The 18,286-nt window shown below is 50.4% G+C and overlaps 1 protein-coding gene across 3 annotated transcripts in view; it reads left to right on the plus strand.

The window, feature by feature from the left end:
- Positions 1-9,633, plus strand: part of LOC147120825 (stathmin-4-like) — a 30,118-nt gene extending 20,485 nt beyond the window's left edge. For 2 of the 3 annotated variants that reach the window (XM_085979024.1, XM_085979015.1), the window contains exons 2-6: positions 229-315; positions 1,799-1,894; positions 3,130-3,335; positions 5,275-5,466; positions 7,508-9,633. In XM_085979024.1, the coding sequence (XP_085835150.1) occupies positions 303-315; positions 1,799-1,894; positions 3,130-3,335; positions 5,275-5,466; positions 7,508-7,567 (567 nt within the window). In that variant the 5' untranslated portion in view covers positions 229-302 and the 3' untranslated portion in view covers positions 7,568-9,633. The remainder of the gene's footprint in view (positions 1-228; positions 316-1,798; positions 1,895-3,129; positions 3,336-5,274; positions 5,467-7,507) is intronic. The other variant, XM_085979035.1, reaches the window with a different exon arrangement.
- Positions 9,634-18,286: the final 8,653 nt, after the last annotated feature.

An 18,286-nucleotide genomic window follows, 5' to 3' on the forward strand; every position in this document is an offset into this window, starting at 1 on the left:
GGGGGAGTGGGACTAGCTGAACTGCTCTTGCAGAGAGACGGCATGGGCTCAACGGGCCGAATGGTCTCCTTCTGTGCTGTAACCATTCTATGATTCCTCTCATCCAGAGATAGGCCGGATTTCCCCGATGTATTTCCAGATGTAGGATTGAGGCTCGTGAATCTGCTGATTCTCCTGTCGGTTCTTTATTTTCAGCATCTGTTTATTTTCTCTCTTCTTTTTCCCCAGAGATCTATTCTGAGCTGCTGCCTTCCATTGTTCACTGATTCTGGGTGAGGTCGGCGCTGATTAATCCAGTCACCATGTCACTGTCTGGTACGTAGCACCCTGTCCCACCGCAGGGACTGCACCACTATTTCAACCAGACTTTCACAGATCACTCCAGCTAAAGAGAGTGCGGAATATAATCAGTAAATGGCCGCCATTGGGATACCTAATGGAGGCAGCCATTTCATCATTACAAAGCACCAAGCACAGCTGAAAGAAGGTGGTTCCTTAACTCTCGGAACCATAAATCATGAGAATTAAAGGATTATTCTTAGATGTGCACAATCTACAGTCCCCAGCACTGACTGCACAGTAAGAACATAAGAAACAGGAGCAGGAGTCGGCCATTCGGCCCTTCGAGCCTGCTCCGCCATTCAATGAGATCATGGCTGATCTTCTGCCTCAACTCCATTCACCGGCCCTATCGCCATATCCCTTGATGCCCTTACTCGTCAGAAATCTAGCGACTTCTGTTTTGAATATACCCAATGACTGAGCCTCCACAGCCCTCTGGGGTAGAGAATTCCAAAGATTCACCACCCTCTGTGTGAAGAAAGTTCTTCTCATCTCAGTCCTGAATGGCCTACCCCTTATTCTGAGACTGTGACCCCTGGTTCTAGACTCCCCAGCCAAGGGAAACATTCTCCCAGCATCCACCCAATCAAGCCCTGTAATAATTTTGTACGTTTCAATGAGATCACCTCTCATTTTTCTGAATTCAAGAGAATATAGGCCTAGTCTACTCAATCTGTCCTCGTAGGACAATCCCCTCATCCCAGTAACAGGGCTTGTAATATCCACAGTCCTCGGCACGGACTCTGCTGTGATAAGGCCTGTAATGGCCCCAGTCCCAGCAGTGACGGTGCAACAATTAATCTTGTAACAGTCAGTGTCCCTTTAGTATGGGGCTGTAACTGTAGGCTACACATTAACATAAAATCTTTAGGAACGCTACAATAGAATATTAAGAGTTGTGTGTCTCAGTGACTGGGGGCGGGGGAGGATCCCACCACACACTCTGAATACTGTCAGCTGTGGCTCAGTGGGCAGCACACTCGCCTCTGCGTCAGAAGGTCGTGGGTTCAAGCCCCACTCCAGGGACTTGAGCACAAAATCTAGGCTGACACTCCAGTGCAGTGCTGAGGGAGTGCTGCCCTGTCGGAGGTGCCGTCTTTCAGATGAGACGTTAAACCGAGGCCCCGTCTGCCCTCTCAGCTGGATGTAAAAGATCCCATGGCACTATTTCGAAGAAGAGCAGTGGAGTTATCCCTGGTGTCCTGTCCAATATTTATCCCTCAGTCAACATTTAAATAAAAACCAGATTATCTGGTCATTATCGCATTGCTGTTTGTGGGATCTTGCTGTGTGCAGTTGGCTGCCACGTTCCCTACATTACAGCAGTGGCTCCACTTCAAAAGAACTTCATTGGCTGTAAAGCGCTTTAGGATGTCGCGAAAGGTGCTGTAGAAATGCAAGTCTTTCTTTGCTTCTTTTGCTGTTCTGACTGCTGAATCTCTCTTTTCACTTTCAGCCTACAAACAGAAGTTGAGGGAACTGCCCCTGTTCAACTTGCTCTGTTCTTGCTTCAATCCTGAGCCGCGCAATAAAACGCTCTATAAATTTGACGGTGAGTGATTGGAGCGGTGTCCGTGCTGCGAGTACAGTGAGAGATTCTGGGGGGTCAGTTAGAGGCATCTGCAATACAGGCTGAGGAACAGAGGGGAAACAGCACCACCGCTGGTGGGAGGGTGTCATGACAGCGTGACACGTTTACATAGCCAATGTTCATGCTAAATATCGACACAGGAATGTATATTGGAAGTGAATGCAGATTTTTTAAATGTCTCCCAGTCAGCTCATCTTTCTGCGTGCGAGTTTAGTTATTGTGCACTGCATCTTTCACCATATCTATCAATGACGGCCGAAGGAAAAGAGAATTATATATCCTAGTTTACTGATGACACTGTTACGAGGAACAGTAAATAGTATGGATGAAAGCAGGAAGTTACAAAGGGACAGATTAAGTAAATGGGCAAAACTGTGGCAGATGGAGTTCAATGTGGGGAAGAGTGAGGTCAACTACTTTGGATCTGAGAAAGACAAATTGGAGTATTTTCTAATTGGTAAGAGACGAGGAGATATGGAGGGATTTGGGTGTCCAGGTATACAGATCACTAAAATCATGTGTTAAAAAAAATTGAGACCAATGGAATGTTGGCCTTTATCTCGAGGGATTAGAATACAAAGGGGAGGACGTGATGTTACAGTTAGATAAAGTTCTGGTCAGACCCCATCTGGACACTGCATTCAGTTCTGGGCCCCGTACCTCAGGAAGGATATATTGGCCTTGGAGGGGGCGCAGTGCAGATTCACCAGAATGATACTGGGGCTCAGGGGGTTAAATTATGAGGACAGGTTGTACAGACTGGGTTTTAATTCCCTTGGGTTTAGAAGGTTGCGGGGTGATTGAATCAAAGTGTTTAAAATGATAAAGGTATTTTAATGGGGTCGATACAGAGAAACTATTCTCTCTGGTAGGGGGATCCCGAACAAGCAAATATAATCTTAAAGTTGGAGCTATGCCATTCAGGAAGCACATTATCACATAACGGGTAGTGGAAATCTGGACTTCTCTCCCCCAAAAGGCTGTGGATGCTGAGGGTAAATTGGAGCTTTCCAGACTGAGATCGAGGGGTTTTTGTTGGGTGAGGGTATCGAGGGATATGGAACACAGGCGGGTAAATGGGGTTGAGGTACAGATCAGCAATGATCTAATTGAATTGTGGAACAGGCTCGAGGGCTGAATGGCCTCCTCCTCTTCCACTGCTACTCACACTATCAACTGGATCCTTTTCCTTTCAGATCCTGTTGACCTGAACTGGTGCTTTATATCTGATATGGAGGTAAAGGAGCTGAACAAGAGAGCATCTGGCCTGTCGTTCGAAGTGATCCTGAAACCACCGTCATTTGAGGGAGTCCCGGAATTCCACGCGGCTTTTCCAAAGAAGCGGGATCCATCCCTGGAGGAGATCCAGAAGAAACTGGAGGCAGCTGAAGAGAGGAGGAAGGTACGATCCTGAGTCAACCTGAAGTACTGGCAATCCAAGCTTTCGGGTAGATATCTGGACACTGACTGGGGTCTCAGTCCCTCGGAGATATCTGGACACTGACTGGGGTCTCAGTCCCTCGGAGATATCTGGACACTAACTGGGGTCTCAGTCCCTCGGAGAGATCGAGACACCGACTGGGGTCTCAGTCCCTCGGAGAGATCGAGACACTGACTGGGGTCTCAGTCCCTCGGAGATATCTGGACACTGACTGGGGTCTCAGTCCCTCGGAGATATCTGGACACTAACTGGGGTCTCAGTCCCTCGGAGAGATCGAGACACCGACTGGGGTCTCAGTCCCTCGGAGAGATCGAGACACTGACTGGGGCCTCAGTCCCTCGGAGATATCTGGACACTGACTGGGGTCTCAGTCCCTCGGAGATATCTGGACACTGACTGGGGTCTCAGTCCCTCGGGGAGATATTTGGATCCTGACTGGGGTCTCAATACCTCAGGGAGATATCGAGACACCGACTGGGGTCTCAGTCCCTCGGAGATATCTGGACACTAACTGGGGTCTCAGTCCCTCGGAGAGATCGAGACACCGACTGGGGTCTCAGTCCCTCGGAGAGATCGAGACACTGACTGGGGTCTCAGTCCCTCGGAGATATCTGGACACTAACTGGGGTCTCAGTCCCTCGGAGAGATCGAGACACCGACTGGGGTCTCAGTCCCTCGGAGAGATCGAGACACTGACTGGGGTCTCAGTCCCTCGGAGATATCTGGACACTGACTGGGGTCTCAGTCCCTCGGAGATATCTGGACACTGACTGGGGTCTCAGTCCCTCGGGGAGATATTTGGATCCTGACTGGGGTCTCAATACCTCAGGGAGATATCGAGACACCGACTGGGGTCTCAGTCCCTCGGAGATATCTGGACACTGACTGGGGTCTCAGTCCCTCGGAGATATCTGGACACTGACTGGGGTCTCAGTCCCTCGGAGATATCTGGACACTGACTGGAGTCTCAGTCCCTCGGAGATATCTGGACACCGACTGGGGTCTCAGTCCCTCGGAGATATCTGGACACTGACTGGGGTCTCAGTCCCTCGGGGATATCTGGACACTGACTGGGGTCTCAGTCCCTCGGAGATATCTGGACACCGACTGGGGTCTCAGTCCCTCGGAGATATCTGGACACTGACTGGGGTCTCAGTCCCTCGGGGAGATATTTGGATCCTGACTGGGGTCTCAATACCTCAGGGAGATATCGAGACACCGACTGGGGTCTCAGTCCCTCGGAGATATCTGGACACTGACTGGGGTCTCAGTCCCTCGGAGATATCTGGACACTGACTGGGGTCTCAGTCCCTCGGAGATATCTGGACACTGACTGGAGTCTCAGTCCCTCGGAGATATCTGGACACCGACTGGGGTCTCAGTCCCTCGGAGATATCTGGACACTGACTGGGGTCTCAGTCCCTCGGGGATATCTGGACACTGACTGGGGTCTCAGTCCCTCGGAGATATCTGGACACTGACTGGGGTCTCAGTCCCTCGGGGAGATATTTGGATCCTGACTGGGGTCTCAATACCTCAGGGAGATATCGAGACACCGACTGGGGTCTCAGTCCCTCAGGGAGATATCTGGACACTGACTGTGGTCTCAGTCCCTCGGAGATATCTGGATCCTGACTGGGGTCTCAGTCCCTCGGGGATATCTGGACACTGACTGGGGTCTCAGTCCCTCGGAGATATCTGGACACTGACTGGGGTCTCAGTCCCTCGGAGATATCTGGACACTGACTGGGGTCTCAGTCCCTCGGAGATATCTGGACACTGACTGGGGTCTCAGTCCCTCGGAGATATCTGGACACTGACTGGGGTCTCAGTCCCTCGGGGAGATGGTCAAACCCTTGTTGTCTCCACTTTTAATCGAACATGCAATGTTCTGCTTTAGTGTCAGGAGGCGGAGTTACTGAAGCACCTGGCAGAAAAGAGGGAGCACGAACGAGAAGTGATCCAGAAAGCCATCGAGGAAAATAACAACTTTATCAAGATGGCCAAGGAGAAACTGGAGCAGAAAAATGAGATCCAGAAGGAGAACAGGGAGGCCCACCTGGCAGCGATGCTGGAGCGCCTCCAGGAGAAGGTGAGATGTTCCAGTTCCGATGTCCTGCCTGGATTCATTTATCGGGAAATTTCCTTTCCCATTAATCCCTCAAATACTGACACTCTCCTGATGAGGAGTCAGTCTGGAACAAGGCAGACTTTGGATTCAGAGAATCAGGCCCAGAAATTGGATTGAGCCCAAATCTGGATCAGTGCCCGAGCTGTGCATGCTGCTCACGGCGAACGAGGCAGGCGACAGGACCGCTGAATATTGGTCCGTCGGCCTCACTAATACCGGTGAGCGTCGGATGCCAATCCCGGGTGAGGTTCAGCATGATTATCTGACTCAGACACCAGCTGAGGTCCTCTGGAAAGTCCGGGGGATGGACTGCCCGTGGATTGTATGTGGAGCCGGGAGGTGTCAGAATGGATTTGTGATGGGTGGGTCATGTCTGACTAATGTAGATGAATACTTTGAGGCGCTCACTAGCATGGTCGATAGGGGTGGGTCTATGGATATTATCTATATGGAATTCCAGAAGGCATTTGACAAGGTTCCACACAAGAAAATAGCACAGATAAAAGCGCACGGAATTGGAGGTAACCTGTGACCCGCTGGGAGAAGGAGACAGAGTAAGGATGAAGGGTAGGTGCTGAATATCTAACCCGTGCTGTACCTGCCCTGGGAGTGTTTGATGGGACAGTGTAGAGTGAGCTTTACTCTGTATCTAACCCGTGCTGTACCTGCCCTGGGAGTGTTTGATGGGGCAGTGTAGAGGGAGCTTTACTCTGTATCTAACCCGTGCTGTACCTGCCCTGGGAGTGTTTGATGGGGCAGTGTAGAGGGAGCTTTACTCTGTATCTAACCCGTGCTGTACCTGCCCTGGGAGTGTTTGATGGGACAGTGTAGAGGGAGCTTTACTCTGTATCTAACCCGTGCTGTACCTGCCCTGGGTGTGTTTGATGGGACAGTGTAGAGGGAGCTTTACTCTGTATCTAACCCGTGCTGTACCTGCCCTGGGTGTGTTTGATGGGACAGTGTAGAGGGAGCTTTACTCTGTATCTAACCCGTGCTGTACCTGCCCTGGGAGTGTTTGATGGGACAGTGTAGAGGGAGCTTTACTCTGTATCTAATCCGTGCTGTACCTGCCCTGGGTGTGTTTGATGGGACAGTGTAGAGGGAGCTTTACTCTGTATCTAACCCGTGCTGTACCTGCCCTGGGTGTGTTTGATGGGACAGTGTAGAGGGAGCTTTACTCTGGCCTAGAAATTGAGTTTTGGCGCAGCCAGGGCTTTAGCGCCGGAAGTTAGTGCCGGAGCTAAGTCGCGCTGGTCGGGCCCAAAATTCAATAGTTCTGCGCCCAAACGGCTGCCGGCGCTGCTGAGAGCTGTTTGCGCATGAAAACTGGCGCTACGCGCTGAATATCGGCGCTTTTCCGGCGCTGCGGCGCCCGCTGCGGTGCGGCAGGTTCGGGAAGTGTAGGCCTCCTCCTTCCCTTAAGGAGGAGCTGCCTGCACCCGGCTGCGGCCCGCGAAAATCTTTTTAAAAATGAGCCCGGCACCTCGGACAAGTGCCGGGCTTGCTTCTGTTCCGGGGGGGGGGGGGGGGGGGTGAAGTCCGGGGAGGGAGCTGCGGCCAGGCGGCCGGCGGGAAAGCGGCCGGCCGCCGCGGGGCCTTTAATGCGCCGGCGCAAAGTCATGTAAGACTCTGTTGCCAGAGTCTTAGTTGCGGCTGCCACGGGCGAGGCGGCCGCAACTGAATTTCGGCGCTGGGGCCCGTCGGCATGGCAACCGGGACGCTGCGCACACCGATGACGTCATCGGTGCCGGCGCAGCGCTACAGGTCTACCGCGGCGGAAGGGCCCTAGGCAATTTCGGCGCCGGCGCCAATTGCAGCGCTAGGCCCTCTAGCGCCGCAAAATCGGCGCTAAGGGCACTGAATTTCTAGGCCTCTGTATCTAACCCGTGCTGTACCTGCCCTGGGAGTGTTTGATAGGACAGTGTAGAGGGAGCTTTACTCTGTATCTAACCCGTGCTCGCAGTATTTATCAACACTCTAATAGCTGGTTATTTTATTCCAGGACAGGCGTGCAGAGGAGGTCCGAAAAAATAAAAGCCTGAGAGCTGGCGCAGCACGATAGAGGATCCTGGATTCGGACCGACTCCTGTCTCAGTATCCCAGCAAGGGTTTATTTGTAAATATTTAATCAGAACAAACAACACAGCCAGTTTGAGAGGGAACGGAAACTCCGGCAACTGTCAACTGGGGAAATTTAAGCAAATGTAAATCCCATTCATCATGCTTGGCTCAGCCTGTAGACTGTAGTCTGGTCTCGGCCCAGTCTGTAGTCTGTAGTCTGGTCTGGTCTCGGCCCAGCCTGTAGTCTGGTCTCGGCCCAGCCTGTAGTCTGGTCTCTCTGATTTGTGATCAATGATGCAGTGATGATTGGAAGGTGATTTCATTTTAATTCATTACTGCAACTCATTTCCATCATTTAAAAATTAATCCAAGCTATGAAAAAGCACAAATTGCACCCAGACTTGTGAAAAAACAATTCCACTCTTTAAATTAATTTCTGTGCTCACAGCGATAGACTGACAACTCAAACAGCAGCTTCAATATCTGAAACAGCACCAGTCCCACTCCCACATACTCTCAAGTTGTCCCCTCTGGATACACACCCTTACTTTGTACATATGTATATTTTTTTAATTCATTTTTGTTTAACCCCTTGCTGTCAAAATTGTAATAGTTAAAAAATATAACCCCCCGCCCCCCGACACTCCGCCCCCCCCGACACCACCCTCCCCCTGACATCCGACACCCCACCTGCCCCCAACACACACGAGCCCCCCGACACACACACACCGAATCCATATCACTGTGTTGTGCATTGTACATCTCTCTCGCTCCTTTGTTAGCAATCCCATCGAGCTCACCCGTAACCAGGCGCCACTCACTCTCTTTAAAGGGTTCTTCATTTGTATGGAGTACAAACGCCCGACCAACTCACTCCAACATACGCACACGCGCACACACAAATGCACACGCACAAATACAAACACGCACACGCAAATACAAACACGCACATGCATAGAAACATAGAAACATTGAAACATAGAAGATAGGAGCAGGAGTAGGCCATTCGGCCCCTCGAGCCTGCTCTGCCATTCAACAAGATCATGGCTGATCATCCAACTCAGTACCCTGTCCCTGCCTTCTCGCCATATCCCTTGATCGCTTTAGCCTTAAGAAATATATCCAACTCCTTCTTGAATATATTTAATGAACTGGTCTCCACTGCCCTCTGTGGTAGAGAATTCGACAGGTTCACCACTCTCTGGGTGAAGAAATTCCTCCTCATCTCAGTCCTAAATGGCTTACCCCTTATCCTTAGACTGTGACCCCTGGTTATGGACTCCCCGGCCATCTGGAACATCCTTCCTGCATCTAATCTGTCTAGTCCTGACCGAATTTTATAAGTTTCAATGAGACACGCACACAAACACGCACAAATACAAACACTCGCGCGCGCACACGCACAAGGCCATACATGGCACACATGCATGCACATTAACATACAAACGGTGATGCTAACAAATATACACACAGGGCCATACACACACAAATGCATGTGCGTATAAACACACATTCAGACACAGACACACACTTTAAACATCCACTCCGTCCACCACCGGCCCACCGTGGCTGCAGTGTGTGCCATCTACAAGATGCACTGCAGCACAGAAGAAAGGGAGAACTTGCATTTCTATAGCGCCTTTCACAACCTCGGGACATCCCCAGTGCTTCACAGTCAATGAAGTACATTTGAAGTGTAGTCACTGTTGCAATGTAGGATAGGCAGCAGCCAATCTGCGCACAGCAAGATCCCACAAACAGCTATGTTTTAGTGATAGTTGAGGGATAAAAATTGACCAGGACACCCTACTCTTCTTTGAATAGTGCCATGGGATCTTTTACATCCACCTAAGAGAGCAGACGGGGCCTCGGTTTAACATCTCATCCGAAAGACGGCACCTCCAACAGTGCAGCACTCCCTCAGCGCCGTCCCTCCGACAGTTAGCGCTGGTAGAAGAGGCATTGTGCACTGGCAATCAGTGTGTAAATGTAACCGCTCGTTCCCTAACTCCGCCTTCACTGTCTGCTCAGAACTGTTACTTCATCTCAATAAAGTATTGTCTGGTGTCCTGGACTCTGGGTCTATATTGTGTCTGGATGTGCGATTCCCCTTCCGCTGATTGTCACACCTTTGCCTGGTGCTAATGGGGCGGTAGCGGGGTCAGAACCTGCCCGTTGCCCCCGGCGATGCGCCGGCGCCATTTTAAAAGGGTCCACACACCGGACGTCCAAAGCGCCGCCTGTTTCAGGTGATGGGCCCCTTCTAACATGGAAATCGGGGCCTGGGAGGTCATTGGGGCCCCGAGCGCCAGTTTATCTCGGAACTGGCTGGAGCCTGGGCTGTGCTCACTCCGACCCGTCCCACGGCCGATGGCATCACAGCGGTCCGGAACAAGTCAATGGGGGCCACATTCTCGGGGGGGGGGTGAGGGGGGGTGGGTGGTTGTATCAGCATTAACGGAAGGAGTGACAGCATTAACTGAGGGAGTGAGAGAGTGACAGCATTAACGAGGGAGTGAGAGTGACAGCATTAACGGAGGGAGTGAGAGTGACAGCATTAACGGAGGGAGTGAGAGTGACAGCATTAACGGAGGGAGTGACAGCATTAACGGAGGGAGCGAGAGTGACAGCATTAACGGAGGGAGCGAGAGTGACAGCATTAACGGAGGGAGCGAGAGTGACAGCATTAACGGAGGGAGCGAGAGTGACAGCATTAACGGAGGGAGCGAGAGTGACAGCATTAACGGAGGGAGCGAGAGTGACAGCATTAACGGAGGGAGCGAGAGTGACAGCATTAACGGAGGGAGCGAGAGTGACAGCATTAACGGAGGGAGTGAGAGCATTAATGGAGGGAGTGAGGGAGTGACAGCATTAACGGAGGGAGTGAGAGCATTAATGGAGGGAGTGAGGGAGTGACAGCATTAACGGAGGGAGTGAGAGCATTAATGGAGGGAGTGAGGGAGTGACAGCATTAACGGAGGGAGCGAGAGTGACAGCATTAACGGAGGGAGCGAGAGTGACAGCATTAACGGAGGGAGTGAGAGTGACAGCATTAACGGAGGGAGTGAGAGCATTAATGGAGGGAGTGAGGGAGTGACAGCATTAACGGAGGGAGTAGTGACCGAGAATACTTGCGTTAATTGTGAAGAGTAGAGCTGGAGGTTGAATGAGTGGGAGAGAGGAATGGCAGTACGGTGTGGGATTTAATTGTCTGTCTGGGCTGGGAGTATGACGGAAGTGCTCGAAGACAGCCTGTCTGGAGACGCTGGGTCCTGGCCTGTGTGGGACTCTGAACACTGTCCCTCGGCCTCGCCTTGCCTCACAACCCATTCGAGTGTAGAGCCGATTCCTGCTCCGGCCCAGTGCTGCTGTACATTGACAGCATTGCAATATGAACATCACTCAGTCTCGAGCGATCTGGCACTGGCTCAATCTTCAAATGAGAACAGATCAACATATCTATTCATCGCAATGTAAAGGTGGAAAGATACTCATTCTGCCTCTGAGTAGGCGCGATGATGTCAGCAGTGGTGTGAGGCCTATGCCGGTAATAACTGGGTCACCTCAATCCTCAACACACTTTTCAGCCGCCAAGTTTCCTTTGCGTTTTTCTCCCCTTGCCCTGGTTTTCCTGAAGGTGCTGGATTCCCATGAGGTCGGGACTCGCGAGTCCACCCGACCTCTCCCCAACCCTCACCACCACCCTCGGAGTTAACCCTCTTTGCACCACTTTCAGAGGTAGGCCGCCATCTTCCCTGGACACTGAGGGCCAGTGAGACACTTGTTGTTGGGGCCAGCAGCACCCAATCCAATCCAGTCCTCCACCAACAGCCACAGGGTGAGGTGGGGGTGAGCGGGAGTGGACCCCGCCCCCACCAGCTGAAGCTTCCCTCCCACCGAGCTGTGTAGCCTCTCTCCCTCAGTCCCGTCACCCGCTGAGGGGGTATCTGGCTCCTTCCTAATCTGTATGGCCCCATCCTGCATCACATACTCCATCACTCACTCAGCTACTGGGGATCTACAGGCAGGTGGCATTACTTGGGCAGCGTCTCTGAAGGTAGGGATTCTGTCTAGTGTTTCCACTTCACTGGGTCTGCCTTGCTGTGAGTAGGTCTGATTGTCATGGTGCTGAGGGGGCTAACTTTCTGACCACTAGACCTTTGAGAGGGTTAACTCCGAGGGTGGTGGTGAGAGGGTTAACTCCGCGGGTGGTGCAGAGAGGGTTAACTCCGAGGGTGGTGAGAGAGTAAACTACGAGTGTGGTGAGGGGGGTTAACTCCGAGGGTGGTGAGAGAGTAAACTACGAGTGTGGTGAGGGGGGTTAACTCCGAGGGTGGTGAGAGAGTTAACTCCAAGGGTGGTGAGAGGGTTAACTCTGAGGGTGGTGAGAGAGTTAACTCCGAGGGTGGTGGTGAGAGGGTTAACTCCAAGGGTGGCGCTGAGAGGGTTAACTCCGAGGGTGGTGGTGAGAGGGTTAACTCCGACCCTGGTGCGGAGAGGGTTAACTCCGAGGGTGGTGCTGAGAGGGTTAACTGTGCGCTGATCCAAATACTAAAGAATCAGCGATTTCTACTCCAATGGTTTCTGGTCAAACAGGGCCGGTCTCGTGAATACTGACCATACCAGAAAGTTGCAGTCTGTCACTGTCCCAGGAGGGAAGTACACTCGCGGCTTCACTCTGTACATTCATTATTTGGGTTTTTACCCCAGATATTACCTTGGGGTCACTGCCAGCACCCACTCCAGTCAGTGGCCCTCAGTTCCCTATGACCTGGAGTGCATCTTTACCTGCCTCCACTATCCAGGTAACTGTAGCGAGCCTGGGGTTGAGTAGAGAGCCCTAGTCGCAGTGCTCGATTATGGAGTATATCAGGTCCCACATTATCAGATTAATTTAACAGATAAATGATGAGGTATGTGTGCCCGGTAGAATTTCTGCACGGGTTCTTGCAATCTCCTGATATAACAGGCGGGAGCTCCACAGAAACAGGAGAACCTCCGACAGAAATGCTACCCCAGGATATTTACAAGGAATTACACTTTGTTATACACCTCGAGGTCACAAAACCACAAAGAACGTTGTCCTGTGCAAACCCTCATTGAACTGGCCCTCTAAACACAGCTGGTCTGACTGCCCCCCTACTCCCAGAGCCCGCTGACCGGCCTTTAGAAGCCCGATGGCTCCGGACTGACCTCCCCGGCTGCGATAGGGTTGAACCAGGCGGTCGCCCCAACACATACTGCTGGCAAATAAGCATAACTACAAAAGGAGCCTGAGGAGTCACGGCCTCTCCACTCAATGACTTCACTCTCTGTGAACTAAGTGCCTTGTTCCTAAATTCTGCCGACTGAATCCAACTAGTGGCTGCATTGGTGAGACGGTTAGGCACCAACATACTAATGCAGGGCCATAGGCATGTCGGTGAGACACTCCTTCGACTAGATCACAAAGCCAGTGGCATGTTTCTCTGACACTCAGATTTAACCCTGCGTGTACCTTGACCGGCAAAGCAGAATCCAGTCTGTGTGTGAGTGTGAGTGTGTGTCTCTGTGTGAGTGACTGTGAGTGTGTGTGTGTGTCTCTGTGTGGGTGTGAGTGAGAGTGAAAGTGAGAGTGTGTGTGTGAGAGTGTGAGTGAGTGTGTGTGTATGTGTTTGTGTGTCTATGTGTGTGCACTATAAATGGCCGTCCATGCTTTATTTCTGGATGTCTTTGCTGATTCAGGGCTGACCTAATAGAGCTGTTCAAAATTAAGAGGGTTTGACCGAGCAAGTAGGGAGAAATTGTTTTCTCTGGCGAGTGGGTCAGTAACCAGAGGTCATAGAATTAAAACAATTGGCCAAAGGACTAGAGGGGAAATGAGGAGAAATCTCATCACACAGAGGGTTGTTAAGATCTGGAACACACTGCCTGAAAGGGTGGTGGAATCAGATTTGATAGGGACTTTCAAAAGGCCACTGGACATGTACTTGAGGAGGACTCATTTACAGGGCTGTGGGGAACGAGCAGGGGAGTGGGACTAAATTGGAGAGCTCTTTCAAAGAGCCAGCACAGGCATGATGGGCTGAATGGCCTCGCTCTGTGCTGTGAGCTTCTGTGATCCGATCTCCTGCTGTGGTCACGGTGCGAGATCAGCAGGATTCCGCGGTATTTCAGAGTGTTGCTTGGATGAGGTGCCGGAGCTCAGCAGGCCGCTTGTCTGTACTCGGCCTCAATCCAGACAGCAGAAAGGAGGGAGAGAGAAAAGGGGGAACTACAGACCTATTAGCCTCACATCAGTAGTTGGGAAAATGCTGGAATCTGTTATGAAGGATGCAATAACTGGGTACTTAGAAACTAATACTAAGATTGGGCAGTCAACATGGATTTATGAAAGGGAAATCCTGTTTGACAAACCTATGGGGATGTAACTAGTGGAGTAGACAAAGGGGAACCAGTAGATGTGGTATATCTGGATTTTCAGAAGGCCTTCGATAAGGTCCCACACAAGAGGTTGGTGAACAAAATTAAGGGCACATGGAATTGGGGGTAATATACTAGAATGGATTGAGAATTGGTTAACAGAAAGAAAACAAAGAGTAGGGATAAACGGGTCTTTTTCAGGATGGCAGGCTGTGACTAGTGGGGTACTGCAAAGATCGGTGCTTGGGCCCCAGCTATTCACAATATATATCAATGATTTGGGTGAAGGGACTAAATATAACATTTCCAAATTTGCTGATAATACAAAGCTAGGTGGCAGTGTCAGTTGCGAAGAGGATGTGAAGAGGCTTCACGTTGATCTCGACAGGCTCAGTGAGTGGGTGAGAACATGGCAGATGGAATATAATGTGGATAAATATGAAGTTATCCACTTTGGTAGAAAAAACAGAAAGGCAGAGTACTTCCTAAATGGTGAAAGATTGGGGAATGCAGATGCTCAAAGGGACCTGGGTGTCCTTGTACATGAGTCACTGAAAGTGAATGTGCAGGTGCAGCAAGCCATTAGGAAGGTAAATGGTATGCTGGCCTTCATAGAAACATAGAAACATAGAAACATAGAAGATAGGAGCAGGAGTAGGCCATTCGGCCCTTCGAGCCTGCCCCGCCATTCAATGAGATCATGGCTGATCATTCAAATTTAGTACCCTGTCCCTGCCTTCTCCCCATATCCCTTGATCCCTTTAGCCTTAAGAAATATATCCAACTCTTTCTTGAATATATTTAATGAACTGGCCTCCACCGCCCTCTGTGGCAGAGAATTCCACAGGTTCACCACTCTCTGGGTGAAGAAATTCCTCCTCATTTCAGTCCTAAATGTCCTACCCCTTATCTTTAGACTATGACCCCTGGTTCTGGACTCCCTGACTATCGGGAACATCCTTCCAGCATCTAGTCTGTCCAGGCCTGACAGAATTTTATAGGTTTCGATGAGATCCCCTCTCAATCTTCTAAACTCCAGTGAGTATAAGCCCAATCGACACAATCTCTCCTCATACGTCATTCCTGCCATCCTAGGTATCAGCCTGGTGAATCTTCACTGCACTCCTTCCATGGCAAGAATGTCCTTCCTCAGATAAGGCGACCAAAACTGCACACAATACTCAAGGTGCGGTCTCACCAAGGCCCTGTACAACTGTAGCAAGACATCCTTGTTCCTGTACTTGAACCCTCTTGCTACAAAGGCCAACATACCATTTGCCTTCTTAACCGCCTGCTGCACCTGCATGCTTACCTTCAGCGACTGGTGCACAAGATGATTTGAGTACAGGAGTAAAGAAGTCTTACTCCAATTATATAGGAAGTCACACAACACCAGGTTATAGTCCAACAGCTTTATTTGAAATTTCAAATAAAGCTGTTGGACTATAACCTGGTGTTGTGTGACTTCTTACATTTGTCCATCCCAGTCCAACTCCGGCATCTCCACACCATGACAATTATATAAGGCCTTGGTGAAACCACACCTGGAGTACTGTGTACAATTTGATCTCCTTACCTAAGGAAGGATATACTTGCCATAGAAGGAGTGCAACGAAGGTTCACGAGATTGATTCCTGGGATGGTGGGACTGTCGTATGAGAAGAGATTGAGTAAACTAAACCTGTATTCTCTTGAATTCAGAAGAATGAGAGGGGATCTCATTGAAGCATACAAAATTATTACAGGGCTTGATAGGGTTGATGCTGGGAGAATGTTTCCCTTGGCTGGGGAGTCTAGAACCAGGGGCCACAGCCTCAGGATAAAGGGTAGACCATTCAGGACTGAGTTGAGAAGAAATTTCTTCACACAGAGGGTGGTGAATCTTTGGAATTCTCTACCCCAGAGGGCTGTGGAGGCTCAGTCATTGGGTGTATTCAAAACAGAAGTCGATAGATTTCTGACTAGTAAGGGCATCAAGGGATATGGCGATAGGGCCGGTGAATGGAGTTGAGGTAGAAGATCAGCCATGATCTCATTGAATGGCGGAGCAGGCTCCTATTTCTTATTTCTTGTAGTTAGCTATATGGGGAGAAGAAATTCCTGGGTGGGGAGGGGTGGGGATAAAGCGATGAAGTTACAGAGAGTGAGATCTAGAGATGTTTGCAGCGTTGATCCCTTCTTCTAGAAAGCTAACAGTTGACGGTTTTGGACACTCGCTCCCTCAAGGAAACAGACTCCAGAGCATCGCCTGTCTACCAGGAAGCTGTACGTGTGTAAGAGAGGTGGAGAGTGGGGAAATTTCCCGAAAGACACCTACACAGCTGCAGTTCCTGGGCTGCCTGGGGCGGAGTACTGCTGTGTCAGCCCTGGCCTACATTCAGGGCCTGACAGCAGGCTCAGCCTCACCACAAGCCACAGCTTCCACCGAACAGAAAGTGTTAACCGAGTCAGCATATTCAGAACCACTGCTTTGCCTCAGCCATTACAACAGTTCAAAGGCTGTTTCTCCCCCCCGCCCTCCCCTTCCATCACTCTTGTACGTGTTGCTTCAGTTACCGGATTCACAAGGTGAAGTCACAGTGCTTTCCAACGAAAGAAGAATCCAGCTGAAGAGAAAACGACGCATTCTGTGGCTGGAAGTCCCGGCTCATGGTGTGGTTTCCTCGGGTCCTAATATCAGGCTGCATTGAGGTTGTATAGAGCACCTTCTCCGTCAGTGACCTCACTGGAACAACCTGGTGGCACAGGTCTCCTAATCCAGGTGTCCAACGAACCAACTGGCATTAGTCCTGAGAGGTCGAAGAACTCTCCTTCCCCTTAAACTAAACGCCTTTAGAGATTGCCTTTATAAGAACATAAGAAATAGGAGAAGGAGTCGGCCATTTGGCCCTTCGAGACTGCTCCACCATTCAATGAGATCATGGCTGATTTTTGACCTCAACTCCACTTTCCTGCCAATCCCCATATCCCTCGATTCCCTTAGTATCCAAAAATCTATCGATCTCTGTCTTGAATATACTCAACGACGGAGCCTCCACAGCCCTTTGGGTGGAGAATTCCAAAGATTCACCACCCTCTGAGTGAAGAATTAGAATCATAGAAATTTACGGCACAGAGGAGGCCATTCGGCCCATCTTGTCCATGCCAGCCGAAAAAGAGCTATCCAGCCTAATCCCACTATCGCCGATCCTTCATTGTCGCTGGGTCAAAAGGCCTTCGATAAGGTCCCACATAAAAGATTAGCATGGAAAATTGAGGCTCATGGGATAAAGGGGAAAGTTTTGGCATGGATAGGGAACTGGCTGTCAGATAGAAAACAGAGAGTTGGAATAAACGGCTCATTTTCTGAATGGCAGGCAGTAACAAGTGGGGTACCACAGGGATCTGTCCTGGGCCCCCAGCTGTTCACAATTTACATTAATGACCTGGATCAGGGAGTCGGATGCAGCATTTCCAAATTTGCAGACGACACTAAACTAGGAGGGGGGGTGGGCTCAGAGGAAGAGACCAGGAAGCTCCAGAGCGATTTGGACAGACTGGGCGATTGGGCGGATAAATGGCAGATGCACTATAATGTGGACAAGTGCGAAGTTATCCACCTTGGGTGCAGGAACGGGAGGGCAAATTATTATTTAAATGGCAATAGATTGGGAGAGGGGGAAGTACAGAGAGACCTGGGTGTTCTTGTACACCAGTCACTGAAGGCGAGCATGCAGGTGCAACAGGCGGTCAAGAAGGCAAACGGTATGCTGGCCTTCATAGCAAAAGGGTTAGAATACAGGAACAGGGATACCTTGCTGCAGCTGTACAGGGCACTGGTGAGACCACACCTCGAGTACTGTGTACAGTTTTGGTCGCCTCATCTGAGGAAGGATGTTCTTGCCATGGAGGGGGTGCAGCGGCGATTCACCAGGCTGATACCAGGAATGGCGGGAATGACCTATGAGGAGAGACTATGTAGTTTAGGGATGTACACACTGGAGTTTAGAAGATTGAGAGGGGACCTCATAGAAGTGTATAAAATTCTGACAGGTCTAGACAGACTGGATGCAGAAGGAATGTTTCCCTTGGCGGGTGAGAACAGAACTAGAGGACATAATTTAAGGATAAGGGCTAAACCATTTAGGACAGAGATGAGGGGGAATTTCTTCACTCAGAGAGTGGTGAACCTGTGGAACTCATTGCCACAGAGGGCAGTGTACGCCAGCTCATTAAATATATTTAAGAGGGAATTAGATATATTTCTACGGGCAAAAGGGGTTAAGGGTTACGGAGAGAAGGCGGGGACGGGATACTGAATTAAAGGATCAGCCATGAT

The sequence above is a fragment of the Somniosus microcephalus genome, chromosome 3, assembly GCF_052327205.1.
Source record: "Somniosus microcephalus isolate GS21.2 chromosome 3, FLI_Smic_1.0, whole genome shotgun sequence".
Taxonomy (NCBI): Eukaryota; Metazoa; Chordata; class Chondrichthyes; order Squaliformes; family Somniosidae; genus Somniosus; species Somniosus microcephalus.